The 24,437-nt window shown below is 41.8% G+C and overlaps 1 protein-coding gene across 1 annotated transcript in view; it reads left to right on the forward strand.

Moving 5' to 3' along the window:
• The first annotated feature begins 1,935 nt into the window (after positions 1 to 1,935).
• The window catches only part of rev3l (REV3 like, DNA directed polymerase zeta catalytic subunit), a 137,338-nt gene continuing 114,836 nt past the window's right edge, over positions 1,936 to 24,437 (forward strand). Inside the window, exon 1 of the mRNA XM_084091112.1 lies at positions 1,936 to 2,480. Coding sequence (XP_083947238.1) covers positions 2,342 to 2,480 — 139 coding nt within the window. The 5' untranslated portion in view covers positions 1,936 to 2,341. The remainder of the gene's footprint in view (positions 2,481 to 24,437) is intronic.

Here is a 24,437-nt window from a genome sequence, read left to right on the forward strand (position 1 = left end):
CCCAATTTGATAAAATTCTCTTCAAATTTATATGGAAGAAGGTGCCTGACAAGGTTAAAAGGTCTGTTCTCTCAAACCCTCTGGCTGAAGGTGGTCTGAATGTACTGACATTTACTTCATTTAACCAAATTATAAAAATCAACTGGATTAAAAGATTCCTCAAATGTCCAAATAGTATGTGGAATATTATTCCAAACAGCTTTTTTGAAACTATTGGTGGTCTTAACTTTCTATTGATATGTCCTTTTTCGGTAGGAAAACTCCCTGTGAAATTAAGCAATTTTCATAAACAAACCTTGTTATGTTGGAATCTTATCTTTAAACACAATTTCTCCCCTCACAACTGTATTCTTTGGAACAATGCATATTTACTACACAAAAACAAAACTCTTTTTGAATAATTGGTTTATAAGTAATCTGAATACAGTAAACAATCTGCTAAATACAAAAAATGAATTTTATTCTTATGAGCACTTCATGGAAAAATATGGTATTGATACATCTCAAGAAGAATTCGAAATGGTGATTGAGTCTATTCCTGTTAGTCTTGTTTCTTTAGCGCAGAGCATACAGACAGATACTTCTCTATCTGTAACAGTCGGTTCTCCTGCTATTTCTGGCATTCCACTTACAGATAAGAGATGTAACAATACTTTTATTAGAAACATACTTGATCCTGCCAGTACTCCTATATGTAAACACCAATGGACTTTACTGGACAAGAAACTATGGAACATGATCTTCCTGCTACCTCATCAGTATATTATTGTAAATAAAATCAAAGAAGTTTTATTCAAAATTGTTCACAGGTATTACCCTTCAAAAGCAAACATCTGTACTTTTTTTCCAACTGTGTGTAACATTTATACATTCTGTGGCTGTGAAGGAGAAACCATTGAGCATGTTTTTGTTGATTGTCCCCTTGTAGCTTCCTTTTGGTCCCATTTACAAAGATTTATTTCCCAAAAGATAAAAAAGAATATTTCTCTAAGCAAATTTGAAATACTTCTTATAGTCACTGAGCCATATTTATCAGCCAATGAAAAATATGTAATTAACTTAATTATTATTTTAGCTAAATATTATCTGCACAAAATGATTTGGCAAAGAAGCAAACCCTCCTTTTACAATTTCAAAATAACAGACCTTAAAAAATATTGGAACAGCATTGAAAATTTAAAAAAAAAAGAAAAACAAATTAAACAAAACAATCAAATTATTTCATTATTTTAACTTTAATGCATAAGCAGACCCCTAAGTGTTTTTCATTTATGTATCTATGTGTTTTGTTATTTTATTTCTATTTTATTTCGGATCTTTTCCTGTCTCTTATTTTGTTCACCTTGTTAAGATCAGATATATGAAGCTGTATATTGATTCAATTTCGTATACGTGTTAAAATTGTACTTTGACAAAATGTTAATAAAATTTGTAAAAAAAAATAAAAAAAATACAGAGAATCATTTCGAAAAGCTTATTTCTCTCATTACCACTGTTACTATCACTAAATCCTTCTTTATACTTTCGCTTAACACACGACCGAGCCGAGCCAGCCGAGCACCCTACGTGTTTATTGTCGACGCACTCGCCATTGTACTATTTTCCGAAACGACAAGGGGCAGTTTAGAGAAAAAAATCGCCTACACCAAAAGTAGTAGTATGCTTCTCAGATCGCATCAGCATACCTGAGTAGGTAATTAAATAAAATCTGGTGTGAACCGTCGTTTATTTTATAGCCCATGTCATCGGTGTCTGTTTGACTATTTTATGAATTCATTTAAAAAAATAAATAATCTGAGGCTTTTAACGAATTGTAACATCCCTGTTACTTCCGCTTAACACGAGCCAATCAGCGCGCTTATCTTCTTGTAAGCCAATCAGAAGGCGATTTGTCTTTGGTTCTGACCAATTAGGGCAGCGACAGCGTGGAGCTTCCTTTCTCAGCAGCAGCAGAAGTGAAGTGAGCTGAACTGGCTGACCCAGCTGCTGGCTGCAAGGAATGCTGCAGTGCACTCTATGTGGATATGGGCTGGATGGGAATGATTAGGGTTGCCCAACAGTGTCGTGATCGTATTACAGAGGAGGGGGGAGTGAACATTAGGTTTTCTTTTAAATCGGAATATATGTTGTATTTGAAGAGTTTGGGTAGGAATTAAAGCTGTGATCTTTGGGAATCATTTGCATCATATGATTAACGAATGTTTGAGCTCCATATTTCTGCAAATCACGCTCTGCTCAAAGCCGCCTGTTTCACGCAGCTGGAACAACTAGGGTCGGCTGCTGCCCTTTATATTTATTTGTCAATAGCACCTCATGTTCGGTTCGGTTCTGCAGGGCAACCATGTTTTCATTGAGGATCGTCACGGCGGATTATTACATGAGCAGCCCGGTCCGAGAGCTGGACGCCTGTTACTCTGAGTTCAGAGAGAGCGATGTCAAGAAAGTGCCCGTGGTGCGGATCTTTGGGGCAACACCAGCAGGTATGCATGATGTATACATTTGTGTGTTCGTGTTGCGTGAAAACATCACATAACTTTTGCAAACGTTATCGCACGAGTTTATGCAGTTTCTGGAACTGTGGTCTTTGGGCATTAAATAAGTGGGAAAGGACCATATTTCTTGGTGTTCTGGAGGTTTTGCGCCATGTTGTCAACATGGTCTGACCGCCGCCATGTGGACGTGTTTACTCCGGCCGTATTAAACCTAAACGCTATCTGTTGACTAATCCCTATGCTATATTTGCTTACAAATCATATCTAATGATAGCAATAAATCTATGATGTCTGATTTCATAATCACATGAGACTGTCTTCGCTGTGATTTAAGGTTTCACGGAGAAAGACAGACGGGGTCATTGTTCTGTGGTGGTGATATTAGTGTTTCAACAACATGCATGCACATTTCTTGTCTCAATACCGAGAGTTACGAATTGAAATGCTATAACGCCATGTTTCTTAAAGTCACCATAAAATCAAAATGTTCAATTCTTCTTCTTTTTTGTTGTTGTTGTTGAAGGAATTCTGCAGTGTTTATTTATAAGTGATTATCATCAATGCATTATCCGTGGACTTTTAAAAAAAAAAGATTTTTAAAAAAAATTAATGTGCCCTCGTAATCTTAATTTAAATTACTTTCCCACCCTCTTGCAACGACTTTTCCGATGACGTGTTCACCGACGTGAGGGCGGGTCAACCTGTCACTCACATGAGATTGCAGATCCAATCAATTCCCGATGGACAAAATCAAGTCCCGCGACCCCTCCTACATTTTTTTTTCTTGTTCAAGAAGCCCCTTAAACTCATTATTTTCACGTGACGTCACACCAGCCATTTAACAGTTTTGTGTTAAGTATAATGTAGTAAGACAGTGACATTAAAATACCAAATTCAGTGTAATTGATGCATACTGTACAGGCAATCAGATGAACCCAGAATTTAAACATAACGTACAGTTTCTCGTTAAAGGGATAGTTCACCCAAAAAAGAAAATTACCCTATGATGTACTCGCCCTCAAGCCATCCTTGGCGTACATTCTTCTTTCAGATGAATACAATCAGAGTTATATAAAAAAAATGTCCTGGTGGCAGTGAATGGGAGCCCAAAATTTGAAGTGCATTCATCCATTATAAAAGTAATCCACAAACTCTGGGGGGTTAATAAAGTGCTTCTGAAGCGAAGAAATGCTTTTGTGTAAGAAAAACATTTTAAATATTTAAAACGTTATTAAAGCGATATTACACGATGTTTGATGTAGGAGTATCATAAGCTAGGCACCCCAACACTGCACATTTTCTTTGTCTCCCTCATCAAACACACCTGATTCAACTCATCAGCTCATTATCACATGGGTTAATGAGCTGATGAGTTGAATCAGGTGTGTTTGATTAGGGAGACAAAGAAAATGTGCAGTGTTGGGGTGCCTTCAGGACAGGTTTGGGAACCACTGGCTTAGACGCCTCTCGCGGTTTAAACAAATAGGGCTGTGCAACAAACTCAAGCTCCTCTTCTCTTTTATCGAAATCCTCTTACATTTCTATTTAAAATTTCTCGTTTTAGACTTCTAATTGGCGACCAGTGTTTTTATTTTCTCTATCCTCTGCACTTCTGCGTTCGTCATTGTGTCATGCGTCGGGTCAGGGGTTTACTCTTTCGCCGCAAATCGTTGTGTATAACCGCCTGCCGGTAGCTAGTTATTAGCCTATAGCTAATAAAGTTTTAAATATTTCTTGCATAAACCCATCGCTTCGCTTCAGAAGGCCTTTATTAACCCCCTGGAGCAGTATGGATTATTTTTTATGATGGATGGATGCATTTTTGGGGCTTCAAAATCTCGCCGGGATATTCTTAAATATAACTCCGATTGTATTAGTCTGAAAGAAGATAGTCACCTTGGATGGCTTGAGGGTGTGTAAAAAATGATATAATTTTCATTTTTGGGTGAACTGTCCCTTTAAGCGTTTCCCCATAGAAAACCATTTTAAAGAAAATGGTCAACCATTTGATGTGTTCCATTAATTTTATAGTGTCATTCTGTGCCAAATCAGCTAAATTTCAGAAACTGCCCTGACTCAAATTTTTGTTAATATTTTTTTTTTCTGTAGAAATACAAACATAAATAGTGGATTACCTGTAACTATACATCCATGACATTTAATATTTTTGCTTTCAATACTATTTTACAGAGGTGCTCAAAATTACAAATTTGGAGAATTTACAGGGGGTTACAGGGGGATACTGAGTCTGACTTTAAATGACTTTGGAAAGATGGCAGCATTTTACACAGAAATTAGTCTAAAAACTACAAAAATATGTTGACTTTAGCAATCTTTGCTGCATTATATACCAATGGAGACGGTTAAAAAATGGGAGCTTTTTCCCCCAAAGTTTGCATGCCTGTTACTCTAAAAGTATTAAAGATATCTTAATATTCTTTTAGATTTTTTTTTTTTCTTTTCTTTTTTTTAAACAAACTTTTCTTTTGGTATCCAAATTAAGGCCCTAATTGGTTCGGTCCCATAGACATGGGGATCTCAGTGCAGTTCCATGTTCAAATTGTTAAATTTACTATATGGTCAAAAAGTAAATGTGGGTCACTTTTTACACAGCTGATACTTTTTATTGGACTTAAAGAATGTCTGAAGAACAAATAATACTGGAAATGTATTATTATGATACTAAAAATTATACTAGAAATGTATTGTGTTTCCCTCGATGAAAACAATTGCATACAACATGCATCTCTGAGTGTCCAAAATGTCCACCATAGTTTGCATGTCTAACTCTATAAGTAAATCTTTTTTAGATTCTTGTTCCTAATATGAAACTTCTCTTTTGGAATATTAATTCCTATTTGGTTAAATCCCAGAGATATTGGAATGTCAATGCAGTAACATTTGAACTCTTGGTAGCTTCAGATATGAAATTCATCCGGAATGTTTTACCATGTTAATTAACATTCTTTTTTAAATAATATGACTTGTTGTGTTTGTTTGCTTGGTTTTATTGTATTTATATTTGTATTTTTGTAATTGAATTTCTGCCATGAAAATAGCCTTAGATGCTGACATAGCATTAAATAAATCTATCTATCTTGGTAGCTTCATAAGTTGTTAAAATGAACAAAATCCCTTCTTCCAAATATCCCTGAAACTGATTCAAATATAGATTCTTTATAAATACACTTTTGAAAGCAAGTTAATGTGCCTCAACTTGACCATTTCAGTGTATTTTTGGTACTCGGGTATGTTGTATGCAATTGTTTTTGATAGAGGGAATCAAGATACATTTCTAGTTTCAGTATTATTTGTTCTTCAGAAGTTCTTTTTTAAACGCAGTATTAGTTTGAAAGGTTACCCACATTTGGTTTTTGAACATTAAAAATGGGTAAAATTCAACAATTTGGACATGGAGTTGCATTGGGATCACCGTGTCTGGGATTATAAAAAAAACATATAGGTAGAGATTGACCGATATTGATTTTTGTTTATTACCTATACCAATTATTTGCATGTTTATGTGCCTGATAACCTATTACACAGAACTGAAATTTATTTTTATTTCTGTTTTTGACAATAATAACAGCACTGAACTGAATTAGGTTTTATTTAACTTTTTAAATACTGTAATTTTTAATACTGTAATTTCACTCTCTCCTTGCATACACAACAAAACACACTTCTAGATCAATAAATTAAGTCTGGAAGAGTGCAAAAAATAAAATATAGTGCACTGTCGCTGAAGTGTCTTTTTTAAATGAAATCTTTGATCAGGTCAACAAACGGGTAATGAATTTAACATGTAAAAATAATTCTATAAATAAAAAAAAAGCACCATAAAACATTTCTAAAACCGCCTGAATAAAAAAAAAAACATTGCTGCTTTAGTGCAGCTTAATCCCAGTTGCATTTTATTTATAACAACAGGATTAATATTAACAACAGGCAAAATAACACTCGGTTACTAACGTAACCTCGGTTCTCTCTAGAGAGGGAACGAGTGTTGCGTAAGTTTAGCTTACGCTACGGGAAAACTCCTTTTCTCGAGAATACTGAAGCAAGAAAATTATCCTTAATTTTCCAAAATGCAAAACGCATTTGCTGCAGCAGGAAGACCTAGGCGAGACGGCTCGCGCGCCTATTGGCTGCTCTGCAGCAACTGCTGCAACCTATCAGCGCATCTTGGCATGACTCCAGCGCCAATGGGAAGCCTTCCCGCGCTACGTCATGACCCTCCAAAATGTGTGTGGCCACAAGCCTATAAATACCCACCGCTGATGTTGCATGATGATTTCAGTCGAGTGAAGCGAAACCATAATGCAGCACAAGCACGGCAGCGTACGCAAGACTCGTTCCCTCTCTAGAGAGAACCGAGGTTACGTTAGTAACCGAGTGTCGTTCTCTTACGAGAGTACTCTCGTGTTGCGTAAGTTTAGCTTACGCTACGGGAACCCCATATAAAACGCAGTGCGTGCGAAATTTCCAATACTAATGTCCCAAGGGCAGTGTGCCCGGGGCTTATATCAGTGGGATACACACAGAGCGGTAGACGGGGAGGAACGACTCGGTAAATGTGATGGGTGCGCACACATATATACAGTTTATGGCAGTACCTCAACCTTATAACTGCATAAGCCCACAGGACGTTGCAGCATACCAACAGTCTAATCAAGCTGAGTTGGGTAGACAGTGTTAATATGATACATCAGACTGAGAACAGCCTGGCCTGTAAGGCAGGCACTTCTAGGTTATAAAACCTTATAAATGTAGACAGCGAGGCCCAGCCTGCTGCCATACAAATATCATGAAGTGACACCCCACTTGTCCATGCCCACGACGAGGCCATACCTCTAGTCGAGATGGCCCTAACCCCCAAGGGACAATCCAGGCCCTTGGAGGCATACACTGTAAAAAATGATCGTAATTTTAACGGTAAAAGACTGTAAAAATGCTACAGTGAAAAACTGTTAATTGGTTAACAGAAAGTTTCTGTACTATATACGGTAAATAACTGTGATAGATCTAACGGTACATTTAATGTAATTTTACTGTAACATACCGTTAAATTTACAGTTTTTGAAAGTGAAAAAACAACTCATTGTATAATTTACAGTGAAAAACCGTAAATTGACATTCCCACAATTCCCTGTGACACTTCACATTTGATCTATTTTTGTTGAAATAACTATGTTTGTTTCTTCATAGTTTTCTTCGTTTTTTCTAATCAGTTATGTACATTAGGGGTTTATGTTACATTTAATGTTGTTAAATTAATGTTTATTGCATTTTTAAAATTTCATGTGTTACCATGATGGTGTTTAATGTTTGTGTGAATGACACTGTGCAGCTTCTATATATATTAGTATTAACTTTCTTGTGGAAGAACTGCTTGTGATGAGCTTTGATTGATCATGTGACTCTCATCACTGCTGTGATTGGTGGTTATCAGTGTACAAAACAGATATTAATACTTCAATAGGACGGTAAATTAACTTTATATCATATTACTGAAATTTACTGTTATATTTACTGGATTATACTGTAAAATTGACATGTTGTTCAGAATAGCACGTACATTTTACAGTTTAAACCAGTAAATATAACAGAACTCCAGTGTGTTATATGCTGGTTTAAACTGTAAAATGTACATGTTATTCGGTAAAAGCAATTACTGTTTTGTTGTATATTTTACGGAATTGTTCTGGTAACCCCAGCTGCCAGTTTTTTTCCGTAAAAACTACGGAATTTTTTTTACAGTGTAGGCTGACGCGATAGCATCCACTATCCATCTGGACAGGGTCTGTTTCGAGATGGCCAGCCCTTTGACGCGGCCACCGAACGAAACGAAAAGCTGCTCTGTTTGCCTGTAGGCGGCAGAGCGTTGTACATAAATCCTTAAAGCCCTCACTGGGCAAAGGAGGTTAATCCCAGTCTCACTGTCGGACGCAGGGAGTGCCAAAAGGGAAATAACTTGCGCTCTGAACGGGGTCGCAAGCACCTTCGGGACGTAACCATGCCTTGGTTTGAGGATAACTTTAGAGTCGTTAGGCCCAAATTCCAGGCACATAGCGCTTACTGAGAGCGCGTGCAGGTCGCCCACTCGCTTTACTGAGGCTAGCGCCAGCAGAAAAGCGGTTTTGAAGGATAGGTACTTTAGTTCCACCGCATGTAATGGTTCGAATGGTTTACCTTTCATGGCCTCAAGGGCGTGGAAAGGTCCCACGCTGGAACCGAAGGTGGTCGAGGAGGGTTCAGCCTCCTAGCACCCCTGAGGAAACGGATTATGAGGTCGTTCTTTCCCAGTGACTGGCCGTTCGCGGGCTTCGCGAAAGCCGCTATAGCCGCCACAGACACTTTGAGCGTGGATGGGGTTCTACCGCTGTCCAGCAGCTCTTGCAGGAAAGAAAGCACCACCGCTACCTCACCACTTAGCGGGTTAAAGTCATGAGCTGAACACCATTCAGCGAACACTGACCATTTGGACGCATAGAGCCGTCTAGTAGACGGAGCTCTAGCCTGTGTGATCGTGTTCAGTACTCCCTCTGGGAGGTGAAATGGTGATGGTTGATCGCCCACACATGTAGGGCCCACAGCTCGGGGTTCGGATGCCAAACTGCACCCTGGGCCTGAGACAGCAGGTCCTTCCTCAGCGGAATCGGCCATGGAGCTGTGTTCCCCAGTTCCATCAGTTCTGGGAACCATACTTGATTCTCCCATAGCGGGGCTATCAGGAGTATCGAGCATTTGGTTTCTCTGATTCGCTTGATTACCTGTGGTAACAAGGTGACCGGGGGAAACGCATAGAGAGGGCGCTTGGGCCAATTTCGGGCCCAAGAACATTGGGCAGTGAGCGTTGGTCTGTGACGCGAACAGGTCTACCTCTGCTTTTGCCGAAAATGTCCCAGATATTTTGCACTGTCATGGGATGCAGAGCCCATTCTCCTGGAGCGAGCTTGTCCCTGGATAGCATATCTGGGCCCACGTTCAGGACGCCCGGCACATGCGCCGCTCTCAGCGAGCGCAGGTTGTGCTGGCCCCACATGAGGAGGCATCTTGCTAATGCAAGAAGGCTCCGGGACTTGAGACCACCCTGGCGATTTATATACGACACCTCTGAGGTGTTGTCTGTTCTGACCTGAACGTGGTGGTTCTTTAACACAGGGAGAAAGAACTGAAGGGCGTTTTCGACCGCTTTCATCGCTAGACAGTTTATGTGCAGACGCTTTTCTGCATCTGACCACAGGCCCATGGAAGGTCTCCCTTCGTACAGGGCGCCCCAACCCGTGTTGGAGGCATCTGTCGAGATGACTTTGATTTGAGAGGCGGTGCCCAAGTTCACACCGGTCTGGTATCAGCCGGTTCTCATCCACGTTTTCAGAGCTGCAACACATGTCTGATTTATCATGAGACAAAGTGAACCTGATTTCCACGCTTTCGCTGGTACGCGCCGTTTCAGCCACAGCTGAAAAGGGCGCATGTGTAGCAGACCCAGTCTCAGCACCGTCGAGGCTGAGGCCATGAGACCCATCATCCTCTGAAACATTCTGAGGGGAAGATTCTTCCCTCCTGTGAATGTTGCTGCAAAGCGCTGAGTTGCCGCCGCGCGCTTTCGCGTCAGGTGCGCTATCATAGACCTGGAGTCCAAATCTATCCCCAGAAAGGATATTTCCTGACTGGGGGATAGAATGCTCTTGGCCTAGTTGACTCTGAGACCCAGCTGATCCAGATGGGCCAACAGTAAAGTCTTGTGTGACACCAGTTCCTCCTTCGACTGGGCTAATATTAGCCAGTCGTCCAGATAATTCAGGACTCACGTCCCGTCGTCTGAGGGGCACGATCGCTGTGTCCATGCACTTCATAAATGTACGAGGTGCTAAAGACAGGCCGAAGGGAAGGACGATGTACTGATAAGCCTGGCCCTCGAAGGCGAATCTCAAGAATGGCCTGTGACGGGCTGCTATTTGGATCTGAAAATAAGCGTCTTTCAGGTCCACTGATATAAACCAGTCCCCCGGTCGGATTCGAGCGAGGATTTGTCTGGTCGTGATCATTTTGAACGAGCGTATCATCAGCGCTTTGTTCAAACGTCTGAGATCTAATATAGGGCAGAGTCCGCCGTCTTTCTTTGGTACTAAGAAATAACGTCTGGAAAACCCTGACTCGCTCTGGGCTAAAGGAACGCGTTCCACCGCCCCTTTTCTCAGCAAATTCGCTATCTCGGCGCAGAGTAGGTGTGCTACTTCTTGATTCACCGATGTTTCGACCCATGCTGCGAGTAGCCCTGTTTCACCGTCTTTAGTACCCATTCTGAAACCCCTGGTATCATTTCCTATGCTTTCGCATGAATTGACAGGGGTAGAATGAAGTCTGGGTTCCGGTCGCTCACATTCGGGGACCCGGGGACCAAACCATGAAGAAACTGTTCGTTCATCATGTTCATTTTGAATGGGACAGACAGTGTTTTGTGTGGTGGCTCTGTAGCTAGCACTCCGGTCGTATGAACGGGGAGATGCTGCATTACAGACACAGCAATGTGAGCTCGCGGCGCGGTATGTGTGTGCGTAGCGCAGATACAATCGTTTTCACAGGCAGGGGTGAGCGCTGTACAGCGGGCACATTTCCTACACTTAAAACATGAACGGCGTGAGCCGGTTTGACTGATATGAACCCTGTGGTGGTGTGAGACACTGTATGGGTAGTGCTTGTGTGTAGGGGTGAACACTGGGCAGTGGGCACTTTTCCTACACTTAATGGTCGAGCGGCCTGAGCCAGCTTTATTGTATTCGACCCTGGATGAGTGTGACACACAGAGAGGGTAGTGTTTATGTGCGTGGGTGGGCACTGGGCAGTGGACACCTTTGCTACATTCAAAACACCTTCGGCTTGAGCCGGAATATGACCAGACATAATGTTCTTTTTGAGATTTATGTGGGTCACCATAAAAACGGCGTTTGTGTGCAGGCGAGCGAGTTTTGGAACCGGCTCGTTGGCTGCTAAGTACACTCTTCGAGTCGCCTCTGTTGAGGGAATTGTGAGAGCGGTTCACGCTGATTTCGACGGCGGTCCGGCCGCAGCGGGACTTGACCATCGGCGCTTTCCTAGGGGGGCTAGGAAGACTTGGGAGGCTCGAAGCTGGGCGCGAGCCTGGGACTGGGTGCCCGGGCAGGTGGCGATCTGCGACGGCTCAACGAGCGTGAGCGCTGGCGTGCATCCGGGGCCTGGTGCTGTTGCGGAGCGGGAGGCGGAGGCGGTGGGGGGGCCGTTCTTCGAGTGGGCGGCTGCTTCTTAGCACGGCCTGCTGCAGAACTGGAACGCCGCGGCAGAAAATGTCTCAATGCCTGAGATGTTTTCTGCACCTCCGAATAACGCTCCGCGAATCCCTTAACTGAGGGACCGAAGAGACCAGTCGGAGATATAGGAGCGTCCAGGAAGGTGGCACGGTCGGACTCTGACATGTCGAACAAGGTGAGCCACAAGTGACGCTCTGTGACGGTGAGAGAAGCCATGTTGCGGCCGATGGCCTGGGCGGCGACTTTAGTAGCTCTGAGTACCAAGTCCGTCGCACTCCTCAAATCCGTCCCACACTCCTTAGTTGGTCCAGCCTCGTCCAGAGAGCGGAGGAGGTTGGCCTGGTGGATCTGCAAAACAGCCATGGTGTGCAGTGCAGATGCGGCCTGACCGGCGGGAGCGTAGGCGCGGCCGATCAAGGCTGACGTGGTCCGGCAGGCTTTGGTGGGCAGTGTTGACTTGGCACACCATCCAGCGGAGGGCGGACACAAGTGCGCTGCCACTGCTTCCTCAACCGGAGGAACAGAGACATCCCTTGTCCTTCGCGCTGTCGACCGCAGAGAGCGTGGAAGAGACAGAGGATCTCAGCCTGGCCGAGTACGGGGCTCCCCACGATTTGGAGAGCTCGTCGTGAAGCTCGGGGAGGAAGGGAGCGGGCCTAGAAACAGGTGCAGAGCAGCGTCCTGTGAGAAAGCAGCCATCCAACCTGTTGGGCGCAGGCTCCTGGGGCGTGGTCCAGTCAAGGCCGAGGTCTTTGACGGCCTTCGAGAGAAAGCGGAGAAGCTCAGCGTCGACCGAGGCCCTCACGCTGGACTCCTGTGTCGACGGGGTGGGGTCAGGGATAGAGCCCGACCATTCCTCGCTCCCGGACGCCAGGAGAGAGCAGCTGTCCTCCTCCATAGCATCCCGCTCTGTCGTCCAGACCGCAGCGGGGCGCTGGCCGTCGAGGAAAGAGACGGGGGACTCCGAGAAGGAGGCTCGCGGGGACGCCGCCGGCGAGTTCTCCTTCACCGAAGGTTCTGGTGGCCTTTGAGAGCGGCGCTTTTTACGGCGCGGCCCAACAGAAGGCATGGGAGAAGCGGACTTGACGGGAAACAAGGCCTGTCGAGCCCGCAGGGTCGAGAGAGGCATAGATTCGCATTCCTGGCAGCCGCCATCAGCGAGCGTGTGGTCCGTGTGATCCTTTCCCAGGCAGAAAGCGCAAAGCAAATGGCGGTCCCCGTCGCTGAGAATGGCTCTGCATGAGCCGCAGGACATGGTTGGCATTTAAAAATGCCTTTGCTCTTTTAGGAAACGTGTGTGTACGCAGCGGCGAACACACACGGAGCAGTGGAAAAAGGATATGGGCGCCGGATAGCGCAGCAGGTACGGCGAGCGAAGGCGGCAATCCACCTGGCGTCCTCGAATCTCGAGCTCGTCCCGCTGAGGGCTTTTCGACGGCGCGGCTTCTTCCCAGAGATCCAGCGAAGTGAAGTCACTCGCTGAAGGAGACGAAATCATCATGCAACATCAAGCGGTGGGTATTTATAGTCTTGTGGCCACACCCATTTTGGCGGGTCATGACGTAGCGCGGGAAGGCTTCCCATTGGCGCTGGAGTCATGCCAAGATGTGCTGATAGGTTGCAGCAGTTGCTGCAGAGCAGCCAATAGGCACGCGAGCCATCTCTGCCTGCTGCAGCAAATGCGTTTTACATTTTGGAAAAATAAGGATAATTTTCTTGCTTCAGTATTCTCGAGAAAAGGAGTTTCACGTAGCGTAAGCTAAACTTACGCAACACGAGTACTCTCGTAAGAGAACTAATTTACAAAGTCTAATGTTTTCAAATGGAGAACATAAATGAAAGGGGGTCTATCAACTCCCCATAAATGTAAGCATTCATATATGTGTTGTTTGATGGGCTAAAGAGTGAAGAGAATGGAACACGCAGCAATATTCGCTTGAATAAGCATACATGACGCATGCAATTAGCTCGAATATGCAAACATTGTCAGGAAAACTAAACAAAACATTTAGTACATCATCGCAATTGCTGAGTCTATGTTTGATGGTCTATGAAAATACCTGCTAACAGAGAGGTGTTTTTAATCCATGCGTTTGAGCTTCTTTTGGAGAGATAATGAATTTCCACAGAGTTGTGATTATTTAGATGTTTATTAGCTAAATAAAGGTTGTATAGTAGATGTTGATATAATTTAAGGAGTTCTAAATGAGTGGATCGTGTTAAAAGCTGCATACGGTGGCCTTGCTGATGCTCCTACTCTACACGTTTCAGGAGCTTTTATTCAGTGGAGCATTCGTTCATTTTCAGTTTCAGTAAATTTTAGGGCTGGGTATCGATGCAGATGTCGATTCTTGATTTTCGATTCAATGAATTCAATGATTAAATTTTCACCAGCCTCATCACAAAAAAGAAATGAATAAAATAGTTATTGTTTTTGACCCATGTATCCTTGTATTGTAATTAATAAGGTTGACACAAATTTTAGATACCAGCGAAAGTTAACAATTCTCTAATACAATTTCGATACCACAGCTAAAACTACTAATTTAAATTTCAAAAATTATTGAAGACAAGTAAATGGTCATTCATAAAAAAATAAATAAAATTTAAATTAAAGGCAATAGCACAAATAAATACAATAGAACAAAGATACAAATGAAATAATCAGTGCTTAAATCAATAAATAATCAATAATTAGTTTTCAGGTACAGAAGTTGAATAAAGTAGCCTAATCAAATGTAAAACAACACTGCATATAATCTTCACTGAACAAATTAAAGGTTAATCTTTACTAAATTTACAAAAAAGTTATTCAGTGAAGAGCAGCGATTGATTTCTTTGTCTTTTGTAGTTTGATTAACAATAAAAACAGGCTAAAAATTAGGCTGCTGTCACTTTAAGAATAATGGACGGATCCAATATGGTACACGCTTTGTCTTTCTCTACTGTTTACCTTCACTTAAGCCATAACCGGCTATGTTTACTAGGATACTAGCCAAGGCAGACATTTTGAGATAAATCTGAGTGAATTTGTCCGTTCAAGCACAAGGAGAATGTGAAAGATAATTTATTTTATTATTTGCACGCTGTCTGAAACTTGCAGCTGAAGTACACACAGAAAGTTGCGTCTTAGACAGCGTGCGCAAACAAAACTTCTCACACAACGTGCGCGAGTTCTCCTCTTGTGCATGAATGCTTAAATTGTCAAGGTTGAAAACACGTGCAACTGATGAATTTTCGTGACCATGCAGGACTGGCCCAATCGGGACAGTGACTGTTCCTTCAACTGTAACTTTAAGGCGCGAGTGCATTCGCCATGTTAAGCACTGAATGAATGACCGTGGCTGCATCCAAAATCGCATACTTCTCTACTATATAGGCCTAGTAGGTGAAAAACAATTTGTGACAAAAGAAGTCCGAATTCACAGTACTCACAAAAGAGTAGGCAAAAATCACCCGGATGACCTACTTCCGGTGAGATTCTGAAGTGTGCCCCAACTTACCATTGTTTGGCTTTGTTCGCTTTCTCCCTCTTTGCATGTGTGAGAGAAAAAGAGGGAGAAAGTGGGTCTTGCGTACTACGTAGAATTGACATGCCATATGTAAAATATATTCTTTTTTTTTTTTCTGGTCAAAATGTCTGAATTTGTTTGGAACTATTCTGCCTTTAAGTCTAAGCTGAATCTGAGAGAACCACTGCTCGAGAGGGCAGAGCTTTAGGTGAGAGACTGCTTCACTGACACACGCACACGCACACGCACGCACACACACACACACGCACACACGCACGCACACGGCTGGATCCAGAGGGTAGCACATGCTCACTCAGACGCATCCCAGCAATGTGTGAGCAACTGTAGTTGCTAGGCAACCAGCACAGTCATAGCACTGTTCTAACATATTGTAAGCAAGTGATTCTTCCATCCCTTGGTGTGACTGCAGTGAAAAATGGAGGAAGACAATGACATGTTAAAATAACGAAAGAGATATATAAACATGATTTATAGCTATAATCAATGGAGAGCTCATATTCCCTGTGTGTGAATCAGCACTAATGTTGAGGCTTGAATACCTTGTTTCCAATTAGAATGTGGAATGAACTTTTACCTTCTGATCAGACACATTGTATCAGCTATATTCCTATGACGCTGCAGTCTCTCCTGAATAGTGTTTAAACAATACCCTAGAACTTATGTCCAAGTCCTTGAATATAATACAAGCAATCTCCATCAAACAAGGAAAAACAAAAATTTATTGATATACAATTTGGGCATTGAAACTAGGAAGCTCAAAAAAAAAGGAGCACACATTCTCTTTTCTTGTGAAAACCTCCCTCTGATTCTTCAATTCAAATATCTTGTCCTAGAAGTGGGCACAAACTAGGAACAAAGACTCATTCAATTTGTTTTCTTCATTTTGAAGACAAAATATTGCCCAAATTCATCAGAATTGTAAATATGTATAATAGATTATTGTGTCCATGTTGAACAACTTTCTTCACAATTTCTGCTTCCAAATCCTTCCTTTCCTTCTGCTTATCTTTCAACCAGACGGTTGATTTCAACCACAGTGCGTTTGATTTGCTAATGAGCTGTGCCATTTGACTTCCGGACTCACTTTCTGCCTCTTCAGCACAGAAGTCAGCATCCTTTTCCAGAGATGCACAAACATATATTTTTTTCAGTCGCTGAATGTCTTCCTCAGCTGCTTTCCTCTTTTGACTGCAGTTCATTGGCTTTTCTCTCGCTCTCCTCATCCAGATGGAGTATGTATCTTGATCTTGCTGATTTAGCTGCATTCAGGAACTCTTTTGATTTAAAGGCACATAATCACAGATTCATCCTCTGCGCAACCGCTGTATCTTCCTTCATGTTGCATGTTTCTACCTCTGTTTATACAGAAAACCCCCTTTCAACCATTGCCTGTCCATGAGACAAAAGGAGGCGCTTTTGCATGCCGATCCGTGGGGCCTGGTCCATATGATTCACGGATCAACAATGATCTGTTACACCCTTACTGCATTCTGTTCAATGAATGAATGTTGAGCAATCTACTCTAATCTAAAAATGATGCCTTCTCTTCAGTTTAAAAAGAAATGCAAGAAGAAAGCAATCCTCCCACAATTTAATGCTGTGACCATATGAATTTAAGACTTTCCACCTCGCCTTCTCTTTTTCTGTCATTTGGGAAAGACAATTGCTGCTACCACCCCCTTTAAAGGAGTGTTGTTTAAAGGAGTGTTTTGCTAAGTGATGGAGATTGCATGTGCAGAGGAGAAATTTGAGAAAATCACGTGTGTGTGTGTGAATGTTAAGAGATGCATGGATTTACGCCGGTATGTCAGTTCTACTGAAAATTTCAGTTCATTTAGAACCAAATGCATATTTGTACTGATGATTTTAATTTGATTATTTTATATACAATTGTTTATTTGTGTTTTGAAAATATTTTTTGATTGATTGTTTTGACTCCTATCCAATTTTCTACATTATTTTATTTTTATTTTTATTCAGGCTTGTTTAATACATTTCGGGCTACCAAAATCTGAAGAGTGCCAGTCCGAAGGGCCACCAGGGATTTAGAAATTTTGTCCTTGAAATTTTGTCCTTTGAAATTGTTTGTCCTTTGTGTAGGGCTGCCCTCGATTAAAGATTTTTCGTTTATATGCAGTGCTCTAGACTGTGAAAAAATGGTCGCATTTTGCGACCATTTTTCCTGCCGGTGCGACCAAATAGTGATATAGGTCCCGGCCTGGCCACAACGTTGTCCAGCATTGAATTGCAAACTAAATGAAAGTTTAGTTACTCATTTGTGCTTCACGGACCGTTTATTAGTTCGGACCAATAATAGACAGCGCAGCACCGCGAGCTACAGTCGCGGGCCGACCTCGATCACATGACACCGTTACTACACAACGCTGGGAGATCCAGTGAAGAAATCCTTTGAATTCGCCACAGAATTAATAACATCGCTGCGAGATCCATTGAGAAACATTCAGATTCGGATTCAGAGTTCTCTGTTATAAACCGTAGATATCAGATGAAACCGTACTGTCGGGCCAAAAGCGAGCGTGCTAGTGCGTGCCAGGGCCAGGGGAAGTTTCCAGTGTCACTTCCGGTGCTTGATCAGGCCTCGTCGGGACTTCCTCGGGGCCAACGGCCAGGGTTTATTGGTCCGCCGAATACCTTGGTCCAAAGCAGGCCAACTCGGGCTTGAGGAGTGGCTACGAACAGGGGCGGAGTTGATCTGAGTCTGGAGACGGCAGCGCCGGATGACTTCATATACCAGCTAACATCAGCATTAAAGACTATGAAATTCATTTTAGCTCAAAACTTACTTTCATGTTTGAATACCTTCTGTTTGTGATCCGATGTGGATTCTGATCACCATGTAAGGCAGACATGTTTATATGCGATGCAAAAGACTATGCATGCTACCCATTACCATAGTATGGTAAATATGACCGCTTGAAGAAATCAGACCAATTAAATAGGCTATCACAAGCATGTTTTTATTTTATCTGTCACTATACGTCTCGTCTCTTTATGCCGGACTGTCTGATATCAATATTTAGCTCCGCATATGTCATAAAATTAACCAACTCTAGTTTTCCGGGAGCTTCCTCTGTTTCTCTGACTGAAAATATAACTGTATAATTTGGGACTGTGCTAAAGCTCCTCAGGTCATTTTTTTTTTTGTGGAAAATTTGTAGAAATGATCATTCTTTCTAAATGTGATATAAACATACTGTCCTGTGACTAAATAAACAGAAACAGATGCGGCTGAATAAGTAGGCTACGCTTGTCCCTTTCTTTTGTGAAATAACGGTAAATCACTTTATTTCTGTGTGACTAATTTGCAATCTTGACACAAATTAATTCATTATGGTCAATGCATCACTTTTTATTGTAAACCTGTGGTAAAACATTGATGCAAAAATGCCAACAAACGGTCGCTTTTATCATGTTTGTTTTGTGATCACACTAGTTTCCAGTGATTTCTTTGATTATTTTTTTTCTGATAAAACTTCCATTTGTTGGTGAAATGATGGGTTTGTGTCATGTTGTTCCAGAGAGGCTTGTTACGGGTGGGTTTTAGTGAAGCGCTGCGGAGCTTCTGGCCCGACGATGGAAACGTGGCATGGTTTTGGGTTCGGTGCTACAGGTCCGAGGCTAATAGCCCAGCACGGCCCATTTAAAGTCCTGGCTCGCACTGGCCCGACAGTGGAAACGCGGCTATTGTGCCATGAATGAACAAGTTATATAGTCCACAAATCACCAACATTCACCATAATTAGTAACACTAACTGTAGCTATGGTATTGTGAATTAATATTAAGACATTATGAATGATAATAATTAAAGTATATTTTATCTACACCTCAAATTAAGATCCGTGCTTTATTGTCAGACCCTCAGTGCTACCAAATACTTTCTGTAGAACTCAGTGGCTCCAGTGCCGCTGCCCTCAAAGGAGCCCTGTGAACTTAAAACTGCTGATTGTAATTTCTGTGTTAAGTTATTTATTATCAAAGCATTTGTCAGTAATACAGTTATTCTTGGGCAAAAAGTGAATAATTGCATTGCAAGCGGATTTAAGGTGTGCCCCTAAATTTTCTGCTTGCGCTCCTGAAGTTTTCGGTCAGGGGCTACAGCGCTCCTAGTAAAAAAAGTTAGTCTGGAGCCCTGATATGAATAAGCCATAGCCTAAATCATCTTAAATCGCCTATATAAAATACATATACCTAATCAGTGCTCAAACGCACTCATAAAGCTTGCCACAGTGCTCAGGCAAACGTAATGATTATGAATGTATCGCGGAAAAAAAAAGAGACTGTCTAAACATTTTGATTAATTTATTGGTAATGTTTTCTGTTTTTTCGGGCTGCAGAGATTAAGTCAACGATGCTGACTTGTCATCTCCATAGTTGTGGATGTGCCTATATGCACGTTTCATACAGATTACATAGTCTGAGAATATTATAGGTCTTAGTGACATATATAAATACACAGGACAAAAATACTAGATTTAACCGTTTTGCTCCTATAGTGTGTGGTGTGCCATGATGTGACAAAGACAGTAGGGCTGAACGATATGGACAAAATTTCATATCTCGATTTTCATGCCAGATATCTCGATATCGATACGATAATATATATATATATATATATATATATATATATATATATATATATATATATATATATATATATAATACAGAATCTGAATTAAAATGTGTTTGATTTAAGCCTACATTTCAAAATTTTGTGTCAGAAAATGTATTGTTTTTAAGCCTTTCGCACGTACGATCACACAGGTGTAATCAGTCTAGGCTGGTCCCTGGAGCTTACGATCAAGTGCATCACATGATTAACTGCTAAATTCAAATGTTGAATTTAGCCAGAGACAGGCGCGCTCAGAGCTGTCATATATCACAACTTTTCAGTGTTTTCAACCACATACTGTTTATTTTAGGTTTCAAACATATAAATTCACATAAGTACTAAAAAAACAATACATTTAGAGTTTGTAAAATACACACTGATGTCTATGGAAGAGGTAATAATAATCCTTTCCATTATAATTCGACACGTTTTATTCATATCAGATACACATTGTGTAAGTAACTTAAATGTTTACTCTATTCTATTCCCAGTTCACCAGCCACTTACTTTTAAGTATTTCGGGAGAAGTGGATGAATTCACGTGTTGTAAACATAGAACAACATCCAACAGATCCGATTCTCTGAACTGCGTCTGCGGCACAAACTAACACGGCGGCGCCCATCGCGCATACAGCTCAACTAACGCGATCGTTATAAAGGTGTTTAAACAACAATATACTTCCACTTGCATGTATTTGACAATCGGAATATCAGATATTTCATGCCATAGCTAACACATTTGTGAATATTCTGAATAAAAAAGGAAAAATGACATAAAAGCAGATCATCATTCATTCAGCGCTGTTGCTGCTGCGGTGTGTCACGTGACAAGCAATGACGCGTCACCATGGAAACGCCGCCCCCCTCTCACAATATAGTTCCCACGTCCCTGGTAGTGTGTGCGCGCTGGCTTTAGCGGTGCATTCAAGGGCACTCGTAAAACTGATGTTTGTTGTGACTGTCAGAGTTGTATGCAGGGCGAGCGCGGAGAGGGGAAATCTATATCGTCTATATCGTTGCTTTTTTCGATAGTAATATCTTGAAAGTTCATATCTAGATATAGATACGATAACGATATATCGTTCAGCCCTAAAAGACAGCACACCACACACGAACAGATTTTCAACCAGAGTCTCGACTATGAACGACAAAATCTCGCGAGACCTCAGAATAAGCATGGCGGACGATATGCAGGAAGAAATTGTGATGATACAGGCGGGAAGGAAGTCGACCGGAAGTTGAAGTCGGCCGGGTGCCGACATCTTGTAGCAGAACTTCACTTGCGTTAGCATCCCATTGACTCCCATTCATTTTGGCGTCACTTTGACAGCGAATAACTTTACATCTGAGGCGTTTAAAGACTCCATTTGTCCATTATTTATTTCTAAAGATACACGACAATGTATAAAATGCTCCATTACCTTGTAGCTTATGTTATGGACCCTTAGAAGCAGTTTTTGTAAAAGTAGGCTAACGATTGCGTCATAACCACGCGACTCTCTGTCGCACACTAGAGAGATTACCGTATAGACGGGAGGAGAAGCTCGTGGGCAATCGGGGGGACGTGGAGGAAAAATGACAATATAATTAATCAGAATACCTAGCAAAAGTTTCTCCTGCTCCAAGCTTATGGACAGCTCCTACTCACACTCTCCGTCTCTGCAAGATTCGGAAGGGAATGATTCAGATTTCTCTTGGCACAGCTACTAGAAGAGAGACGGGTTGCTCACGTGGTCCGTGTAACGCTTTGCTCGGTTTGAGTCTGCGCGTCAGGAAAGGAAGTGCTAAGAAATCGCTGAAAATGGGCTTCACTTGTCTCAATTGAGTTCCAATGGGGTCGCTGTGTCCATTTCTTTTACTGTCTATGTGATGATAGTGTTTGGAAAGATTTTACACAACACGTTGTATAAACATTTGTGCTGTTGCCACAAATCAACAAGCTGATCCTCCATCTCTGCTGTCCACATCAGTTTCACTTTGTGCTGCGCCATGACTGCATTGCTTCCGTCTTCCATCATCTCGCTTTCTGATTGGATATTGTTTCGTTTCACGTGATAAACTCCAGAGTGTGAGCGCGTTTGTCCTCGGGGTTCCCCCCACACATCAGGATTTCTGATCGAATATTTACGATTCGCGATCGGGGCGACTCCAACGTTCTTCCGATCAGGTTCGGACACTCTTAACACACCTCACACCAAGGGAAAATATGATGAGATAATCTGTAGAACCATCAAGATAATCGGGACATAGCTAGGATTGTTGGAAGGGGGGGAATCTGCCCAAAATCAGCCCAATTATCTTTTGGTGTGTACCCAGCATTAGTTCAAAAGGCAGAGAATTCCAAAGGGCAGGAGCATATGAAGAGAAAGCCCTGTCACCCATAGATCTTAAGCGTGTATGAGGAACAACCAACAAGGATTGTGGAGATCGCAATCTACGATTTAGGGTATAGGAATGTAAAAATTCAGATAAATAATGTGGAGCCAAGCCATGCAATGTTTTATACGGTTTCTTTATTCCTTTTATCCAAGGTTCCTCACTTTGAGTCTCCAAGACAGAGCCATAAATAATCAAAGTAAAGACCGAGAACCAGTTTTGGAAATTTGATGATGGTAACCAATTAGCATGACTTCAGTTTTACCACTGTTCAGACACAAGAAATTATTACTCATTCATCTTTTTATCTCAGAAATAAAGCCGGAGAGAAAACCAACACCAGGGTGTTCACCAGTGAACCAGTGTTTGAGTGTATATAAATCTGCTGTAATGAATTAGCTCTATTAAATATTAATAATCAATAATAACTGTAGTAACTGTAGTAAAATTAATATTACAATCAACCCACCTGTTCATCTTGTGAACACTCAGCGTTAATTGTTTATTAATTCTAAGAAATATTCAATTCCGGGGAAGGGAAATGTCTTTTCTTACTGTACAGTACTAAGAGTCTGTAGTCAAAATCTAAATCGTAAAGTAAGCTTTGTTGCAAGCAGAGAATCAGAACCAAATACGTATTGTGCACAAGTTTTATTAACTAAATCACAAACATAACTAATCTAAACACATACATGCATAGGAAAAATGGTGAGTGATAGAATGGAACCGGAAGCAGGAAATGGAAACTATGGAAAAGATCCATTTAACTATGAAAAGAACCATTAGCTTATCATTTTCAGAGCACCTCATTAAATTGATACTTGCATGGTCTGTGCAGTGGACACAGTTCTTGAAGTTGTTGAAAAGGATGTTGATGGTTCGGTGAGTGTCAAATGTTAAAGTTGCAATCATTTTCTTCTCCGTTGGATGAAGAAGATATGATGAACTTGCATGGTTAGTTCGACTCTGTTCTCATGGCTGGAGTGCAGATTGTGGCCTGCCGGCCCTGGGCCGGAGAGGACACGCAGAGCAAATGGTGGGAGTTGCGATGGACTTCTTCTGCATTGAAAGAAGACGTTGTCCAAACTCCTGAGGTTGTCCTTGATTCTGTTGTGGTTGAGAGAGTCCGCTCTCTCCTCAATGAGCACATGACTGGTTGTGAGTCGAGGCCTGCTGCCCTGGGGCCTACTGAGGTCACGCTGGACAGCACGGCACCCTGAACGTACCGAGAAGGCCAAGAGAGGGAAGGGCTAGCGAAGAGGCCCTTTAAAGCTTGACAAAGGTCCCACCTTGCAGGGTTGGCTCAACCAATAAGAAAGGGGGAATTTCTAAGCGGGAGTTTCCTCTGTGGGGAGGATTTATGACTCTTTTAAGCGTGCTCCTTTGGATTTGCAGCTGGATTGGTTGCTGATGAAGAAACTATGAAAGATTCTTGTAATACTAATATGTTGCGCAGCTATCAACATATCATATACACGTCCATTTCGATCTTCAAAGTACCAATTTATAGAGACCAGACATGGGTGACCATTGATTCTATTGAAAAATACACAGCATCAACAAAATAATAGTAAGACTATTACACAAGACAGTAAATCATTCACAAAATGTTCTGGGATGCATGCTCATTTATAGATCAGTTCGTCTATGATTAATGCAGCAAAGTCTGTATTAAAGATTGTTTCTGTCTTCCCCATCGTCTCTGTCTTGAGCATGTGACCACATTCTTAACAGCAATAAAACCAACTTATCTGATCGTGGTCATGGTAACTAAGACCTTCTTGCCCTTGTTGAGGGCATGGGACCACAGATCCCAGAGTGAGTTTTAAATATTATTTGTTAACTCTAACAAATACTTGTGTCGGATTTGTCTCAGTCGTTACACTGCATATCATCAGCATAAAAGTGTTAATGGAGGCCAAGCGATTCCAACAAGTGACCAAGTCACAGACAGATAAATATTAAATGGCAGAAGGCCCTAGACTGAGCCCTGGGGAACACCAGTGAGAACAGAGCTAATCTCAGACTTGAAACCACCCAAATAAATGGACTGAGAACGGTCTGTGAAATAGGATTTAAACCACTTCAAAGCTGTCCCTGCCACACCAAAAA

The sequence above is a fragment of the Abramis brama genome (assembly GCF_963993115.1).
Source record: "Abramis brama genome assembly, chromosome: 18".
Classification (NCBI taxonomy): Eukaryota; Metazoa; Chordata; class Actinopteri; order Cypriniformes; family Leuciscidae; genus Abramis; species Abramis brama.